A 16,900-nucleotide genomic window follows, 5' to 3' on the forward strand; every position below is an offset into this window, starting at 1 on the left:
CAGGGTCAGGATCACCCAGGCACAGTCTTTCTCCTCCTTCCTCTCTCCCTTTTTCACTCTTCCTCCCAGATCCAAAAGGGAGCTGTTTAATCTGTATTTCTCCTGCTATCAGTCAAGTGCCACTCCTTAGTCATTCAGGGTGGGAACAAGGTTTCTAAGTTATCAGTGGTTTTAAATTATCCACCCATTTGTAGACCCCACTGCCAGGGAGAATCACTATTCAGTGATTGATGATCATCTCCCGCATTAGTCCTCCTGATAACCAGGGTGCTCTTTCTATCATCAGTCACATCCCAAAGCCTATTTACACCTTTCCAGAGACACTCCTAAGAACCTGCAATTGTCTAGGTCATCTGGACACTGGACCCCACAGATATCATTCTGGCTGTATTTTTTGAAAACCAGGGGGGAAAAAAAGAGCCACAGAATGAGGGGGATAGGTCTCCTGCCACATTGGACCACAGCAGAGGTGTTAAGAGTGGGCCCTGGGGAGAGAATGCTTCACCATAGCCTTAGAGGTCTAGCAATTTTGAAGCAATACAATTTAATGGGTTTTAATAAGGTGGGGATTTTCTTTTTACAAGATGCTAAAAAAAAAACCCCTTTTACCTTTTTGAGCCTCAGTTTCCTCATCTGTATAAGAAGGTAGCAGGCTAGATGACCCTTACAATTCCTTTCATCCCTAAACCTATGATCCCATGAGTCAATCTTTCAAGTCACTGGTAGGAAGGCTATTAAAACATATTTTAACCTGACTACCTATGATCTGACTGGACTATTCTGCCTAATGGGCAGAAATTCTCACCTAAAGGGCAGAAAAAGAAGCATGTCACTGTGATTTTAGCCTACCCGTAACTCAAATTTTCCTTGTAGCCAAGAGCTTCCGCCTGCATTAATCAAACTTTCTTGAAACAGCAAAATGGAGTTATCTGGGTCTCTACTCTGAAGAGGGAGCTGCTAATGGGCCAAATAGACAGTAAAATGGAAGAGGATAAGAGGAGATGAATCCTCTACAAAATAAATAATCAGCCCAAAGAAAATGGAGGCACTGATGGCAGACTAGCATTAAAGAACTCCAATGGAGTAATAATAAAACTGAGAAGAGAAGCTTGTTTTATGAGGGCAGGTGGAAAAAAAAATCAGCTATGGGGGGTGGGGGGAAGTCCTTGGATCTTTTCCTCTGCCATAATTTCAAAACTTGATTAATGTTGATGACAAGAATTTTTTGTTTCAATCTGAACACACACATACATACATACATACATACATATATACATACATATATATACATATATATATACATACATACATATATACATACATATATATGTATGTATATATATATATATATATATATATATATATATATATATATATATATAAGAGTATATACTGGCAATGTTACCAGTGAGTCAGCTTGAATTCTGGAAAGTTCTATTTCCATATGTGTCTGTAACTCAGACATACACAAAGCACAAAATTTCCAAATTTTATAACTCAAAATAGACACCTATAAAGTGTTACAAGCCAACTTGCATAAACAAACACTTCCTGGGCAAGAATTTGAAGGATATGAAACCCTGAATTGTTCAACTTTCTTTACACATATTAAATTCCCTATATTTCATTTGACAAATTATGTCCTAATAAATTATTATACAAGGCAGGAAGCAAAACTCAACTCATACACATGAACTGTGTTCTTTGGCATTATGTGAGTAATTAGTACAGAAACTAAAACAGGCAAAAGCATTAAAAAAAAAGGTAGGTGGAGTGGCACCTCATTTCAAAGAAAGAATCAAAGGGCTACAGAGGTTTCTAAAAGCTTTGTTTACCCTTCATCGCCCAAAAAAGAAAAAAAGTTAAAAATATAAATATTTGTTTAAAAACATATATTTCCATTAGAAGGCAATTTGTAATTAGTTTCCCATAAGAATACATTTCCAAAGATTTCTAACTTGCCACAACTGAATTGGAAACCTTTCAAGAAATAAAGAGATAATCCTATGTTATCAGAGAAAAAAGACCTGACAAGATCACTGGTTTTCTGCCTTTTCCAAAACATAGGCTCAAGTTCTAATCTCAGCACTAAGATTCCTTTGATCTCTAGTTTTTAGAACTCATCTCCTAAACCCAAGAAGAGTTGAAAAGACCAACCCTTGTACTAACTGGCACTGATGTGAAGTGAAAATTGTACACATTTTCACGAGTCTACAAAGTGAGATTGTTCAGAAAGTAAAAAATGTCCCCTCACTCCCTTTCTATCTGAGAACAAGTGTCATTCTTTACTGCATAGTCAAAATCTTCCTGGTATCCAGACATCATCCTTGTGATACCAGAAAGATTTCCTTTAAACTTGCATTTTATCATTTAAAGATACTCTGGAGGAACATTTTCAGAAAGTCAATAGGGGCTGTGACAATGCCCTTCAAATTTTTTCAAGAACTTTAAGGAACCTACAACTAACTGTTCATCTGTTCCTGTTGCCTCTCCACTGACAGAAAAAGTAATAGCCACCAGTTTTAAAGGTCTCTCTTCCTCTATCTGCACGTTCCTTCTGAGGCCAGCAGGATTCTGTTTTCTGAGAAAGCTTGCTCTTTTCTGAGCATTTCACACACAAGTCTCTTCATTTTAAATATTTCATTCTTATGTGTGAATCTTCAAATGGCTAAAGAGGCCAGGAGATGAATTTTCATACATTTAGAACTGGAAGCAATCTTTGAAAATAGATAGCCTGTTTGCTGCATTTTACAAGTGAAGAAACTGTCCCAGAGACAGGAACTAATTTGCCCAAGACCAATTAATTTCCCTTCAAAGTATTTTCATTCCTTTTCTTTGTCATTAGAGGAAACAAAGGTGAGGGGATTAAGGAGGAGTATGTTTTGAAACATTATCCTGTAAATTACTGACTTATCAATTACACATTGGCAGATTTCATCCATGCTGCTGGTGCAATCGGGGATAGCTATCTGTGTCAGAGAAGGGAGTAATTCCTCCATTTCACTGAAATTACAGATCCTCAGTAAGCCTGGGTAAGATTAAATTGTTTCCAAATACACTGATTTAGGTTGCACAGTGGGGGGGGGGGGCGGGGGGGGAGAGAGAGAGAGACAGAGAGAGAGACAGAGAGAGAGACAGAGAGAGAGACAGAGAGATAAATGAAAGGTTCATTGGCTTGAGTTTAAATTCCAGCCTTGCCACTTGCTACTTCGGGGGACAGTGGATAAATAGTAAATTCTTCAGACTTTAGTTTCCTCTTACATAAAAGGAGGGGGCCAAGCTAGATAAATGTTGGAGTTCATTTCAGCTTAAAATCTCTGATCAGATGAACCATTCAGCTTTTCCACATGCCCATTTTAACAGTACCAAATTTACAAAGTAGAAAAAGACAGGTTATTCAATCATAAAGGTAAATTCAGGGAGGGTTTTTTGTTTTTGGTGTTTTTTTTTTCCAGGCAAACCTGTTCGGAAATTTCAACTGTTTCAACTGTAGCCTGAGGTTGCTAATAAGTGTTCCTTTGTATCTCCTCTCATCACTGGGGCTTATGCTGAGCCAAAGGCTTTGCCCATTTCCCCTTTCAGAATTTCTCCCTTTCTTCCTGATACTTTTGGTTTTTCTCTTTAATCAAACAAGATTTTATTAAGGGTAGGAACTTTCCCTATCTAGGAAATGCATCTCCTACCAAGATATAAGATCAGGAATTTAAAGTTGGAAGGGACCTTACCTCAGTATGCAGAAAAAAGCAGCTGAGACCCAAAGAGGTAATGTGTTAGTAGAAGATGTCAAATGGCCCTGGTCCCAGTTTAAAAAAAAAAAATCAATGCCCTGAATTTTTTTTGTTTGTTTTTTACTGTTCCTAGGACCTATGAAGAATGAAGCAGACTCATTTTAACTAAATCATAACACTATTTAGATGAAATCTACATTCTTCCCCATCTACCCCCAACCCATTTTAAAGAACACTGATTCTATCCTGGCTTCAACATTAAATAGGGAAAACTATCTTTTACAATTGAACGTGAAACAAATGTATTGCTTAGAAGTGAGTTTTCTACTGCTCTAACAGTTCGTTGCCTAAATCTCTCCCATTAGGCTGTCAGTTTTGCCCTGAAGCTGTCACCTCCCAGCCACACAAAGGATCAACCATCCACTAAGAGCTTTACAAGCTTGAAGGGAACCTTGCTCAAGTCCAGTGCCAAGGGTGTTGTTCTGTCATATTTCCCTCCCTCCTCTACTTGCCTCAAATGGACCCAGCATCAGGGTTCTGAAATCAGCAACAGGCACAGAGCCAGAGCAGCTGGACCCTCTGGGCAGGGGTGGTGCTTCCGTCCTGGTCCAGACTCTGAAGCAGCTCATGACGGGCTCACTGCAGTTTAGTTATTTGGGCCTTTATTGTATCATACATGATTGGTCTGGTAAATTAATTTGTTTCCAGATGCCCAAAGAAAAGTAACAGTAACATCATTTGTAATCAACTCCAAGCACCTACATTTCTCCTCTTCATTTTGCCATACACATCTGGGATGAGGGGGGAAAGGGATCTCTAAATGATCTCGAATTTGCCTCCAAGTATTTGTATTTATAAATAAATCGATGCTGTATTTTATTTCCAGTTAATTTCCTCACAATAAACCTCCCTGAGGTGTCATCAAGAGCAGTAGTAGCATCCTTCTTAATTCTGATCTTTCACCTTAAGTGGATCATGGACTGAACATTCTCCCCCCAAAAAAAAAATATTCCTGGTCCTTTGAGAATGCCTTCATCAAAATACCCCAAGACTGTTTGGGGTACATAGAACCCCAAATTACTTATCTGTTATAATGTGATCGTACCTGGAATAATAAGATTATCGTAGCCCAATGGCTTTGATAATCACCTCAAACTTAGGAAACCCCTTCACCCAAGTTGGATTCCAATGTCTTATCTCACTATCACCGGAGGCCAGGGTCCTCGGACAGGAATGGTATTAGATACTGGCCTGGAGAAAGCTAAGGGCTTTCATCTAAGGACGAGCCTTGCTCAATTTCCAGAGGTTCTCACCACTGGAGAAATTTTCATTTCCAGCCATCTTTCCAAGACAGAAAACTAAGGCCTCTCGGTTGTCAAAAGATACCCAGAGGATTCTGAAATAATCTTATTAGCAGGTGAGAAAATAAAGGGAGCTGGGCTGGGTTTAAACTAAGCCATTAAAGAGGAACTGTGATTTGCATCAATGTATGAAGTCCCCAGAACAAATGAAATCGAAGTTAAAATATTACAGATGAAAAATGTGTAACTGAATTATGTAGTAGGCAGGAGAGAAAGGGGCCTCGGGACAGGACAGTTAAGCCAGCACCCTGGACCATGGGTGGGGTGAGGTTGGAGGGGAAGGCTTTTTGTATTTGTTTTGGGGTCTAGACCAGATTTCTTAGGAGGAGATTCCCTAAGGGCAGACTCTTCCCCCCCCCCCACCCCTCCACAGAGGCAAATAAGTAATAAATCTCTAATAATCTTATCGAGCAGCCTGGTGGTATATATCCAACTTGAATACAAAACCTTCCTGAATCTGCCCTTTATCCAGTGCCTGCATATCAGCTTTTAATTGTATATCATATTGAAGCCAACGTGAGCTAACTGGTTAAAACCTGGATCCTCTCCCCATTCTATCCTTGGAAGGTCATTCCTGAAAATATCTGCCCTCCAACATCAGCATTTACCTTTTAGATATTCAGAGGGGGGAAAAAAAGAGGGTTGGGGGGGAAAAAGTAGAGGAAGAGATATAAATCCTAAAACCTTCTACTAAGACATTGGTTTCCCCAGGATCTCCTGACCCACACTGAAGGATACAAAACTAAAATGAAATTTAGTAGGGTTACATATCTTTAACTGCACTTAGGTTTAAAAAAAAAAGTCTCCTACATGCATGGGGATCAAATATCTCAAAGGCAGGACAGACAAGTCAATCATATGCAACCTATTTGCCCAGAAAAGCTCATGTCACTTTGGGTCATCTTCATAAAATGCCATCCCAGATCTCTGCACTAGGCTAACTATATCTGGAGTAACATTCTGCTGTGGGCACCAAATTTTAAGAGGGATATTGACAACCCAGAGCTCACCCAAAAGATGGTGAAAGGTATGGAAACCATGTCATGAGAGTAACAGCTGAAGGAATTGGAGATGATGAGCCTAGGAAAGACTGACAGGAGACATGATAGCGGCGTCATCAAATAGTTGTGGGAGGGCAGGGTGTCAGGTCAAAGGAAGAAAACTGATTCCATGTAGGAAAGTAGGAGAGCCAACGTAACAAGTCAGAGGAGGGCTGATTGCTCCAAAAAAGTAGATAATTTCTAACACCTGGAGCTGCCCTTACATTGCAGTCAGGGGTACAGTTAAGTGGGGAGCTTCCCAGCAGTCAAAGTGTACGAGTAGAAAGAAGCTGGAGCACCACCGGTCAGGGATGTTGTCAATAGAGGGCCCCTAAAGGGTGGGTTAGTATTAAAAATCCTGGCAGAGGTGCAACCTAACCTTTGTCGCCATTTAACTCTGTTTCTTCATTTATAAAATGGACATGTGGCTACACGGATTACCTGCTTAGATGGTTTGTGAGCAAAGCATATAAATCACAACCTGAACTGAGCTATTAGTAGGTGATCTCAAAGGTGTTTCTGATTCTGATCTGCTATCATTATCAATGCTACAAGACAATCAGTCAAATTCCATTAACCTTGAAGTCTGAAAGACATTGTATCCAGGGAGGTGGCATTTCTGTCTCATTGTCCACAATTTTTTTCCTTGTCTAAACAAGCTAGGGAAGCAGGAAGCCAATGAGGTTAAGAAGGCTCGGCCATCTACCCCAATCTAAGTCATTTTAAATTCAACAATCTCATCTCAGTGCTTGTAAATGTAAACAGAACAAAAAAATAAAACCCTATCATATGTCAGAGGTTAACAGGACTAGACTGACTGAGATGATAACAATAAGGCCAGTTTGAAAGGCAGCCTTGTAATACAAAATGCTCAAATTGCTTCCTGTGTTCAATCAGGAGACTAGTCTCCTTGAACTAAAAAAGATTTTTTAAAAATAATCCAGCACTGAATAAAAATTCAAAAGTAACTGGCTTTGTCAATGCCCAGCTAAAGGCTCCACTGAGTCCCTTCGAGAATATTCCTTCAATATGTGACGTTTCCAACAGCCATGTAATCAAATTTCAGGATGTTGAGAAAACAGCACATTTCATATGCATTATGTCTGTAAACCCAATTTCTTCAGTGTTCGAGAGTTAACCATTCATATGGTCATGTTTAACAGGAAAAATAAGAGAGTACTTTCTGAGAAATTAAAAGGGGCAAAGACTAGTTCTAATTAACTATATAAAGCACTTAGCAAACCTTAACAAATGTATGAGTATAGATATTTTTCTACTATTAACAAATTAAGTCCACTCTAGCCTCGTCCATATTGACATATTCACCTATGTACATATGTATGCATGTATGTGTATATACACATTCTGAAACATGGAATTACAGGATAATAATTAATAAGCTGGCTATATAAAACATATTAAAACTATAAGATATTAGTATGTATGTATCACAGACTTTCAATTCAGGCACAAATAGCTCTAACATTATTATTCATAAAATTGCATTCAACATTAACAATGTCCCTTGACATAGGAGAAGCAAGGTCCAAGTCCATCAAACTGTCCTGGTACTACAGGCTGCTCTGGAGGTAAAGGTAAAAAGGAACGTCTGGGGAAATTGCACCAAATCTGCCTATCCCAATCCCCAGTTGCCAAATCCACCTCTAAGCCCATGGACTCCAGGCACCTCGGACACAAAGTTCCCAATTCCATGACTAGAACCTTGTATACGTAAAGAGAACATTGCCAAGTACAGCATAGGCTGAGCGGTTTTCCCCTTTTCCATCTCTCCCCCAAATCACACATACTAACTGCCAAAACAACTGAATGGCTATTTCATGCTTTCATTAAAAAAATGTATTCCTAGAAAAAGTTATTGCCGTAACAAATACTTCTAAAAAATTCCATAGTTACTTGGCAGCTCTTACTGTCAATTTATTTTAATCAGCTAACTATTAATTAACCAAGTATGTGTGAGGAAAGGATTTCAAAGCGCTTCAGAAATCATGTCCCCTTGGAAATCATCAAGCCCAACCAGAATACATGAGAAAGACTTAACCCTACAATGCAGCCAGTTACATTCAAAGTTCCAAATTTTTGTACAACAAACATTTTAAAATAGCTGAACAGGGGTTGGTGGTTCATTTATTTCAAAGAGCCTCAAAAAATTCCAGAACAAAAGGACTTGGGACTGATTCCTTAGAATTGGTTGTAACAGGACTTGACTCAAAGAACTTATTTGCATTGGTTAGCAGGAAGGCTAGAAGGACAGGCTTTTAAGACTCAAAATTACCATCTAGCCATTCTAAGTTCTAAATGTCTTCCTCTGACCTCCTGTGCTTAGCTATTAGACAAAAGCCAAATTTTTTGACTTAAAAATTTTAATTGTGCATATAAAAATGCAAGGTAACTAAAATACTTTTAAATACAATTTTTGTCAATCTCCCAAGCAGCCTATTAGAAGTCAATACATTTTTATATTTTAGCTTCCATTTTGGCTAAAACTTGGGAAGGACAGCCATGTCCAAAATTCAGGATTACCAATTAATCTGTCTATAGAGTATATAATAAATATTTTTCTTATAGTTAAGTTTGTAAAGAATCATTAAATTAATTCTTAAAAGTTTAAAATCTGAAGTCAAGGGGTTGCCAAAAAATTTTCCTTACTTATGGAGGCATTGTTTTAAAAGCCCCTTATTATTAGGGGGAAACCAACGTTTAATGTATTCCTCTAGACACAATGGTCAAAGGCATCACACATTTTGACACATGCAGATATCACTGATTTCATAGAAATAACTTCTATAAAATTCTTGCAGAGCAAGGGAAGTAACCCAACAAGCCCTTGAAAGTCTCCGTGCCAGACAGCCATCTCCTTAAACAGAGTTTTTAGTTAGAGGCCGTTCCAGCTTCATCTTAAGCTATACTAGGAGAAAGTGATCTGAAAAGGGGTGGTTCTCTAGAGAAAGCTGCCTCTCTTTAAGGCTAAGGACTGATGTGAACTATTAGATAAACGTCTAAGCTTCGTTGGTTTCCATATTTGATTTCATATCCTAGCAAAAGACACCTCCCTAACATGGTTTAAAGCCTAACAGGACCAGAAAGGGAAAGGTGGAGAATTAAAGCTTCGTGTTTTTTTTTAAAAGATGGTTATCTTGAACCGTTTAATACTGACTACTATGATATGCTGTTTTCTGTTTATCCAACTTTAATGTTGGATAACTTTTTTTTTTAATTCCCTTTTCACTAGACTGCACAAGAAGCAGGATATCACGTACCTTCCATGTCTTCAATCCAGGGTACCGACACAAATGGATCGAGTCAGCCTTAATTGATGGAAAAGTGAGGGGAGTAGGGAACTTAGTTCTATATTACCTGCCTTGTTTGATATAACCCTAATCAAAGGGGAAACAGCTAAATCTGGTGAGAAATCAAACCAGAGGGGATGTAGTAATTTAGAAGGGGGACAAAGTTCCAACTAAGAAAGACAAGGAGGAGCTCTGGGGTTGTTTGTTTGTTTGTTTGACAAAAGGCAAGGTTGGAACAAAAAGCAGAGCCCCATCCCCTCCCCCCCCAGGGGGCCAGGACCAGAAACCTTCCCATCCCATCCCCCTCCCCAGCCACAAAGACCCTGGAACAAGTGACATCATTGCTATTTACATAATCACACAGTAGCCAGCACACTACCCACCCCCCCAGATTCCAGCTGCTCCAGCCACCTTGTTCAACTGGGAGCCTCTCAAAGGTGCCAAGACTTTAATATTCATCCTAGTCCCTCTCTACCCCCCTGAAGGGAAAGAAAAGGGGTGGGGGTGGCACTACCATTGGTTCCACCAGCCCTGTTCCCATTAGCAAAGAGACAAAGTCACGTCCACACTAATCCCTCTAGGGGGTGGGGGAAGTGGGGCCCCATCAAGAAGCCTGTTAAGATGGCCAATTCCGTCTTCTCTGAGCTAGGACAGGAGGGCGTCTAAAACCCTACAAGGCCTTGCTACCATCTTCCCCAAGTTCACAGGAGGCTCAAGGCAGACGTGCCACGTTGCCTTGGAGACTGCAGCAGTCTTCAGAACCCACAGCGGCTGGGGCCACCTACTAGGGCTTAGAGCTCTCCTCCCTGTATCCCTCCAACCCGCCTGCGGCAGAGCAACTCTCAGGGGAAAACACAACTGACCGTATCTAGCTGCTGCTTCCACCCAATCACCTCTCGGGCCGAGCTCCCCAGCTTTGGCTTTGATAAGCAGTTTGGGCGGCCCTCTTCCCAACCTGCCTTCCCCTGTAGGTCTAAAGGTCATTTCTGCAAAGGTGGGTTCCCTTTACGGGAAGCCCACGTATCCGCAGTCCCCTCCCAGTTACGGCTGGAAGCTATTGAATCTCACTGTTAATGACAAATCTTAGCGCCCTCTGCAGGGGTTGGCCTTCTGGACCCAAACCCTAACTGCCACCCCTTCTCTTGACCTTCCTCCCTAGGACGTGTTGCGGGTACAGATTACCCATTCGGCGGCATTCTCGCCTTTCTCCTCCCCCCCAGCTCTGGTGGCCCTGGGAGCAGAGCGGTGGAACCGTTTGGGATCAATACAAACTGCCTGCCTGTGGGGTGGGTTCGTGCAAAAAATGCCTTCTTCCGAACGTGGCCAGAGAACACTAGACTGCCGCAGTGGGCGGGCGGGGTGGGGTGGGGGGGAGACTGGGGTAGGCAGCGCCTTCATTGCCTCTCCCTTTTCCACCATTTCCCACCCCCAGTCAAGGCCGGAGCGGCTGGACTTGGGGAGGGGGGGCGGGGAGGACAGAACAGAAAGAGACTTGATGGCTTGAGAAACCTGAATTAAGATGCCGAGGATCAGGAACTACTCCAGGAAAGGGGAGCGGCGCTAAAGCCTCCGGTCCAAGGGGGCAGGAATCTCTAACTAATATTCCTGTAGCTCAAAGCGCTTTACAAATTTGATCTCGTACGGTCCACACTACGTATGGAGTCGGGGGTGGGGGCAAATCGGGCTTGTCCAATTCCCAGGATGGTCCTGGCTAAGCTTTCTAAAAGCATAATTTGAATTGCCCTGTGAGAGGGGTTTGGAGGTTACTAAAAAAAACTATTCCCCCAATTCTGGCCTTGAATGTGTATGTAAAACACATTCTTCTTGAATGAAAGGGAGCTGAGAAAAATATTAGGTCTTACCTTATATATGGGCTAAAAAAAAGCCCCCACTAATTTGGAAAGTACAGAACTGTGAAGTGTCTTACCATATTTGCAGTTTTAGCTAAAGGAATCTCCATTGCGCTGGAGAGTTTGAATCAGGGTGTGGGTAGGAGAGTCTGAATTGGTCCCAAGACATTTTCAAGTGGACCAAAAAATTAAAGTACAAAAGTGTGGGGATGGCGATGTCAATTCTAATCTTGGCCAGCCGTCAGAGTTGTTATACTTACGGGGTGTTACTTTGGTAACCCTACTTCGAAGGGGGACACTAGCACTGCTGTCTACAAATTACCTATAATATTTCATACTCCAGAGTTCACCAGGACCTACCCCACTTTGTCTGGAGTACCTACCCACTCTTCTTTACAATGCCCTTCAGGACTTTTCTTCTTTCCTTGAATGGGGAAAAAAAACTTAAAAAAACATTCTTTTTCACCATTTTATATCACAAAAAGTTCCCTGCTCAAAGAAAATAATGAGTCCTGGATCCCAGAATTAATATCTCTGGGATCCGCAGAGACTAGACTGCCCAGGACGACCAGGTTCTTTGTGTGTTTCAAGTTGGAAGCTTAGCGTAGAAAGGGAACAGTTTACCATATCACATACCACTAGGCAAGTATTTTATATATCACCAGAGCAAAGGTCTTTTCACCTCTGCTATATTCCTAAATGGGCATTTAGGTTTTCCGTGTAATTTTTCCCCCCTCCCCAGAACAGGAACATGAAAGGGAAAAATACCGACATTTGAAACAGACCAGCCAAGGTGCGAAATACAGAGAACCCAAGCTTTGGGCACACTGGCAAATGGAGGGAAAAAGCACACTTTGGGAAACCTTTTTTTTTCTTTAACATCAGTCGGCATGGGGCTGTTAGCTACCTAGAAACCCCAAAGAATGTTTTTTCCTTAGGTCAACAGGGGCAGCACGATAGCTTCCAATTGTATCTCTCCCCGACTTATTGCCCTGGTCCCCCCAGACCAGCCTGAAGCTAGTCTTTCCTTCCCCACCTTCCCTCCCACCATCTAAAAAGGCAACTGTGGTTTTCAAGTTAAACCACGGCGATTTACCTTCTGGTCCTGAATTCAGGGCATTCCCTGAAGAGCCCACCACCCCACCTCTCCTTTTTTAAGCCCAAGAGGTGCAGGACGGCTAAAGGGCCACAGGGAGGAGGCAGAACGCCTTTGGAGCGAGAGCTTCGCAGCCTTGTAGCTGCGCCGCCGCTGCCGCCGCCAGGGCAGCCGTCATAAGCCTAGGGAGATTTCTCCATAGGCTTTTTTTTTTTTTTGGTTAAGTGACAGCTTGCGCTAGTGCTGCCTGCGCCGTCGGGCGGACCTGCGCATCCTCTAGACTGGCTGCAGGAGCGCCCGCCCTACCCGTTTCCTGCCCCCTCCTTGCTAAGTCTCTGCTCATATCTGGGGCTCGAAAGACCTGGGGTGTGGGGAGAAGTCTACGTGGAAAAAAGACCTCTGCGGGTTTTATTATTATTATTATTATTGTTGCGGGGGGGGGGTTCAGAATGATGGCTACTCACATTTGCAGCTCTGCCGACGGCGGGCGGCGGCTGGGGGCTCCGAATCCCAGGCTTTCAGAGACCCTTCCCCATTTTCACAGGGAGGGGCTATCAAAAATGTACTTACGGTTGTCTCCTTCTTCTACCCCACTGTGATGCCGCCGCCGACGAGCCGCTCACTCCCTCATTTGGCAAATAACGCAAATCAGCCCATCTCATTTCCTGCTAATGCCCCCCTCTCACCTCCCAAAATTTTAATTTCTCAGCTCTCCCTCTCTCCTTGTCAGTGTCTTACCCCGGGCTGTCCCGTCTGTTCACTTCCCAGGTTCCGAGGTTCGCCCAGCCCAAAGAGAACCTGCTTCCCCCCCTCCCCTCGCCACCACCCTCAACCCAAAAGTCTGGCCCGAAGACTCGGTTTAGTGGGGATGGGATTAGGGTGGGGGGAGGGCGTCTGGAGGGGTCTCAAGGGCTGAAGAAATCCTTCGGACCATAGGCAAAGGCCACCAAGCGCCGTCGTGGCAACCCGTTTTCGTGGTGCAGAGAGGCAGCTTTCAGCGCCCCCTCCCCTTCCTGCAGTGGTTTGGACGGGGAAGGGGGGGGAGAAGAGAGGAGGAAAGAGAAGGGGGAGGAGGGAAGGGAAAGACAATTACCTCTGCCTCTTCGGGACCGAGTGCTCCACCTCGATGAGCTTTCCGTGTACCTCCACTTTACCTGCAAACAGACAAGAGCAAAAGGGGGCTTGAGGCTGCCGCCCCCCTAGGGCCAGGGCCGCTGCCGCAGTTCCACGTCGTCTGTCTGCAGCACCCCCCCCACCTTCCTTCCCTTCCCCATCGGGCTAAAGCTGCACCCAAGTAACCGCAGGGAAAAACTGGTAGTTGGCAAGCAACTAAGGGGGGCCACTTGGAAGCCTCCCAAGTGTGTGTGGGGGCGCCTGCACCCCAATCTCAAACCTAATCTCTCACTTCTCTGGCACAGGGCGGGGGGCGAGGGGAGGAGGGAGGAGAGTACCCAGAAAGAACAGCCTCCGCGGCTAAAATACTGGGCATGTTTCCCACTCTCCGGTCCCCCCCCACCTCACCCCCTTCGCCCAGGGACCCAAACCCGGGGGCTAAAGACGCCCCCACTTCGCTTGGCAATAAAAGCTACCTCAGATAGTTCCCAGAGGCCACAGACATCATTAAAAGGTGGGGTCACGGGGAGCAAGAGGAACCCGAAAAACCCCAAGTTACGTTTTTCCAAAAGGATAGACTCCCCCAAATAGGGCAACAGGGCGCAAAGTCCCTGAGGAACCCCAAATCCACAATTCTCTAGAAATCTAGCTGTATGACGCCCTAACTAGTCGGACCCTCTTTTTTTCCCCCCTTCTCCTCCTCTTCCTCGCCTAACACCCTTTTCATCTCCCCTGCCCCATACGCTCCCCCCCATCACCCAGCTTTCGGGCGAGTTTTTAAGAGCAGCCCGGCGTTGCCCCCTACCTCGGACAGCCCGGGGCGCCCCCCCCACCCATTGGGCCGCGGCGCCATCGTCGCCGCCACCCCCCGGAACGAGCCAGGGTGGTTTCGGGCACTCTTGCCGCCAGAAAAAAAGGTTTGTCTCCGCCTGGGCCCGGGCGGCTGCGCCTCGTCTCCTGCCAGGCTCGTCGGTGGTGGTGGCGGAGAAGAAGGTAGTGGTGGTGGCGACGGTGGCGGTGGCTGCAGCAGCTGCAGCGACGAGCCTGAGCCGCAGCCTGGCAGCAGGGGCGGGGGCGGGGGCGGGCGGGCGCGCGGACCCCCACCCACCGCACGCACGCACAGACGGGCGGGCGGACGGACCCCGCCGTGCATGCACACGCGCGCGCGCGCACACACGCACACACCCACCCTTCTTCCGCACACCGGCATGAAAGCCAAATGCCGCGGCCCCCGGAACCTGGGAGTCGGGGGGGAGGAAGAAATGGAGTTGGCGCGAGCTATGTTTTAGACCCCGGCGCCCCAGACAGCGACCAGGAACCCACCTGCAACTCTTGGCCGCGTCCGAGGAGGAGTCCAAATGAAAGGGTCTCTACTCCTCCTCGGCAGCTAGAGCGCGGGACCGGGATGCTGAACCAGCGGGAGCGAGCGCAGTTCCCAGTCCCCCGAGCCTCTTAGGGTGTGTAAGAGGGGGCGGGCGAGACGGGTCAGCTGTGCTGCACGGCCGTCTACCGGCTCGCTCGCTCCCTGTCCCCTACCTGAGAGCCCCCAATCACTGCCCATCCCGGTGTCCTGCCTGCCTCTGTGCCCCTCTACCCACCCCGCCTCCTGCTGGTGCTGCTGCTATTGCTGGTGCTATTGCTGCAAACCCGGCTCAGGTTAGCACAAAAGAAAAAACAAATAAAACGAAAAAACGAGTAGACCACCCCCCCCCCGCTGCACTTAATCCCCACCAAGAGCGGGCGCGAGTCCCGAGACTGCGCCCGCCTAGAGAAGGGGGAGCGACCAACCTGCGGAGAAAGAAATGGGGACGGTGAGCGCTAGGGGAGAAGGGAGGCAACGGGCACTGGGTGAGCGCAGGTGGCTCTCCGCTCGGACCCCGAATCTGCCCTTTTGCTTCTACCCCCTCCACCACCCTAGCGTTCCCCGCCCTCTCTTTTCTCTCCCCACCTCCCAGGGCAGCGTACGCATTACCTGACAGCGTCTCCGCCGTTTAACTGGGGAGACAGCCGACAGGTTGTGAAGAGTAGAGCAGAGACCGGGGCAAGCATCAAGGCTGGAGAGAGCTAAGGGAAGCCCCTGCGGCACCGACAGGACGTGTCCTTCTCTGTCCGTCCTTTCCCTTCTCACTGCCCCTCAGATCTCACCATCCCCGTGGGCGCCCCGCGGTCTTTCCCCGTACGAGCTGCGAGTCTCGCTCGCCCCTTGGCACCAGACCCCTACTGCAGCTAGTGTCTCGGAAAGGGAAGGTAAAGGCTAGTGGCTGGGGATCGCACGGGGACGAACGGGTTTGCCCGTCCCCCGGGAGTGCCGAGGGAGCCGTGGGCTCTCACCTCGGACTTAAGGGGACCCACCTGATAAGGTTTCGATGGCCTTCATCGCCCAGTTTTCGTCGGGGCAGTCCACGAACGCATAGCCCGCTTTCACCAGGAAAGAGCCGGTGTAAGGGATCTTGGAGTCGTTAAAGACACTCTCCAGATCCACCGGGCTCACGGTGTCGCTCAGGTTGCCGATATACAGCTTGTTCATCGTTTTTCAAGTGGGGCGAAATGGTTGAAATTAAAGTAAAACCAAATGTAAGAAGAAAAATATAGCAATGAGCGGCTGGACCAGTTGTCTCTGGTCCTTGCCCCTTTTTCCTAATCTAAAAGCTCCTAACACCTACGCTGCGCTACGCGTCTTATGCTAAAAAACCAAACAAGGAAAGGATGAGAAGAAGAGGGGCAAGGCTAGCCGTGGGTCAGTGGGCTTCCCTCTTTCCCTGGCAGGGAAGAGAAGATAGCTTCACTGGAGCCCCGGAGCCAGAGTGAGGACTTCTCACTCTGCAGACGGGCGAGAGCAAAGCGGACCAGCTTTGTGATGGGAGGATGGCGGGGTCGGCAAGAAATAGGAGGAGAAGGAGGAGGAGGAGGAGGGAAGGGGGGGAAGGAGGAGGAGGAGAAAGAAAAAAACTACTTTTTGTCTCTGCCCCCCGAACCCCTTTGCCAGCAGCGAGCGGGCTGCGAAAATGTCACACTGCGTGAGTGGAGGCGCCGCCTCCCCATAAAAAAAAAAACGGAGAGGGAGACAGGCAGAAGGAGGGAAGGGGGGACCGGGGGATGGGGGGGAAGAGGAGGAGAGGGAGGAGGTGGAGGAGAAGGAGGGGGAAAAAAATCACTTGGACAGTCCGGCTATTTGAATGAGCCACGTGTTCAAACTACAAATCAACGGTCTCACGTGAAGAATCCTGGCTTCTCAATTAGAGAGATTTAACCAAAAAGGGGGGAAGGGGCTGGGGAAAAGGGGGGTGAGAAAATCGGAGGAGAATAGGGGAACAGAGAAAAGGAGATTGGGTGAGGGTCAACGAAGAGAAGGAAGAAAAGACACCCAGAGCAATCGGTGCTAACAGCCAGCTCGAAAGTACAGA

General features: G+C 46.1%; 1 protein-coding gene across 9 annotated transcripts in view; it reads right to left on the bottom strand.

Moving 5' to 3' along the window:
- IGF2BP3 (insulin like growth factor 2 mRNA binding protein 3) overlaps positions 1-16,435 on the bottom strand; it is a 100,645-nt gene extending 84,210 nt beyond the window's left edge. For 5 of the 9 annotated variants that reach the window (XM_020993225.2, XM_078150833.1, XM_020993221.2 and 2 more), the window contains exons 1-2: positions 15,849-16,435; positions 13,477-13,537 (exon numbers count right to left, since the gene is read on the bottom strand). In XM_020993225.2, the coding sequence (XP_020848884.1) occupies positions 13,477-13,537; positions 15,849-16,023 (236 nt within the window). In that variant the 5' untranslated portion in view covers positions 16,024-16,435. The remainder of the gene's footprint in view (positions 1-13,476; positions 13,538-15,848) is intronic. The other 4 variants (XM_020993226.2, XM_078150817.1, XM_078150830.1 and 1 more) reach the window with 2 other exon arrangements.
- Positions 16,436-16,900: the final 465 nt, after the last annotated feature.

Source organism: Phascolarctos cinereus, unplaced genomic scaffold (assembly GCF_003287225.1).
Source record: "Phascolarctos cinereus isolate Bilbo 61053 unplaced genomic scaffold, phaCin_HiC Scaffold_1;HRSCAF=81, whole genome shotgun sequence".
NCBI lineage: Eukaryota > Metazoa > Chordata > Mammalia > Diprotodontia > Phascolarctidae > Phascolarctos > Phascolarctos cinereus.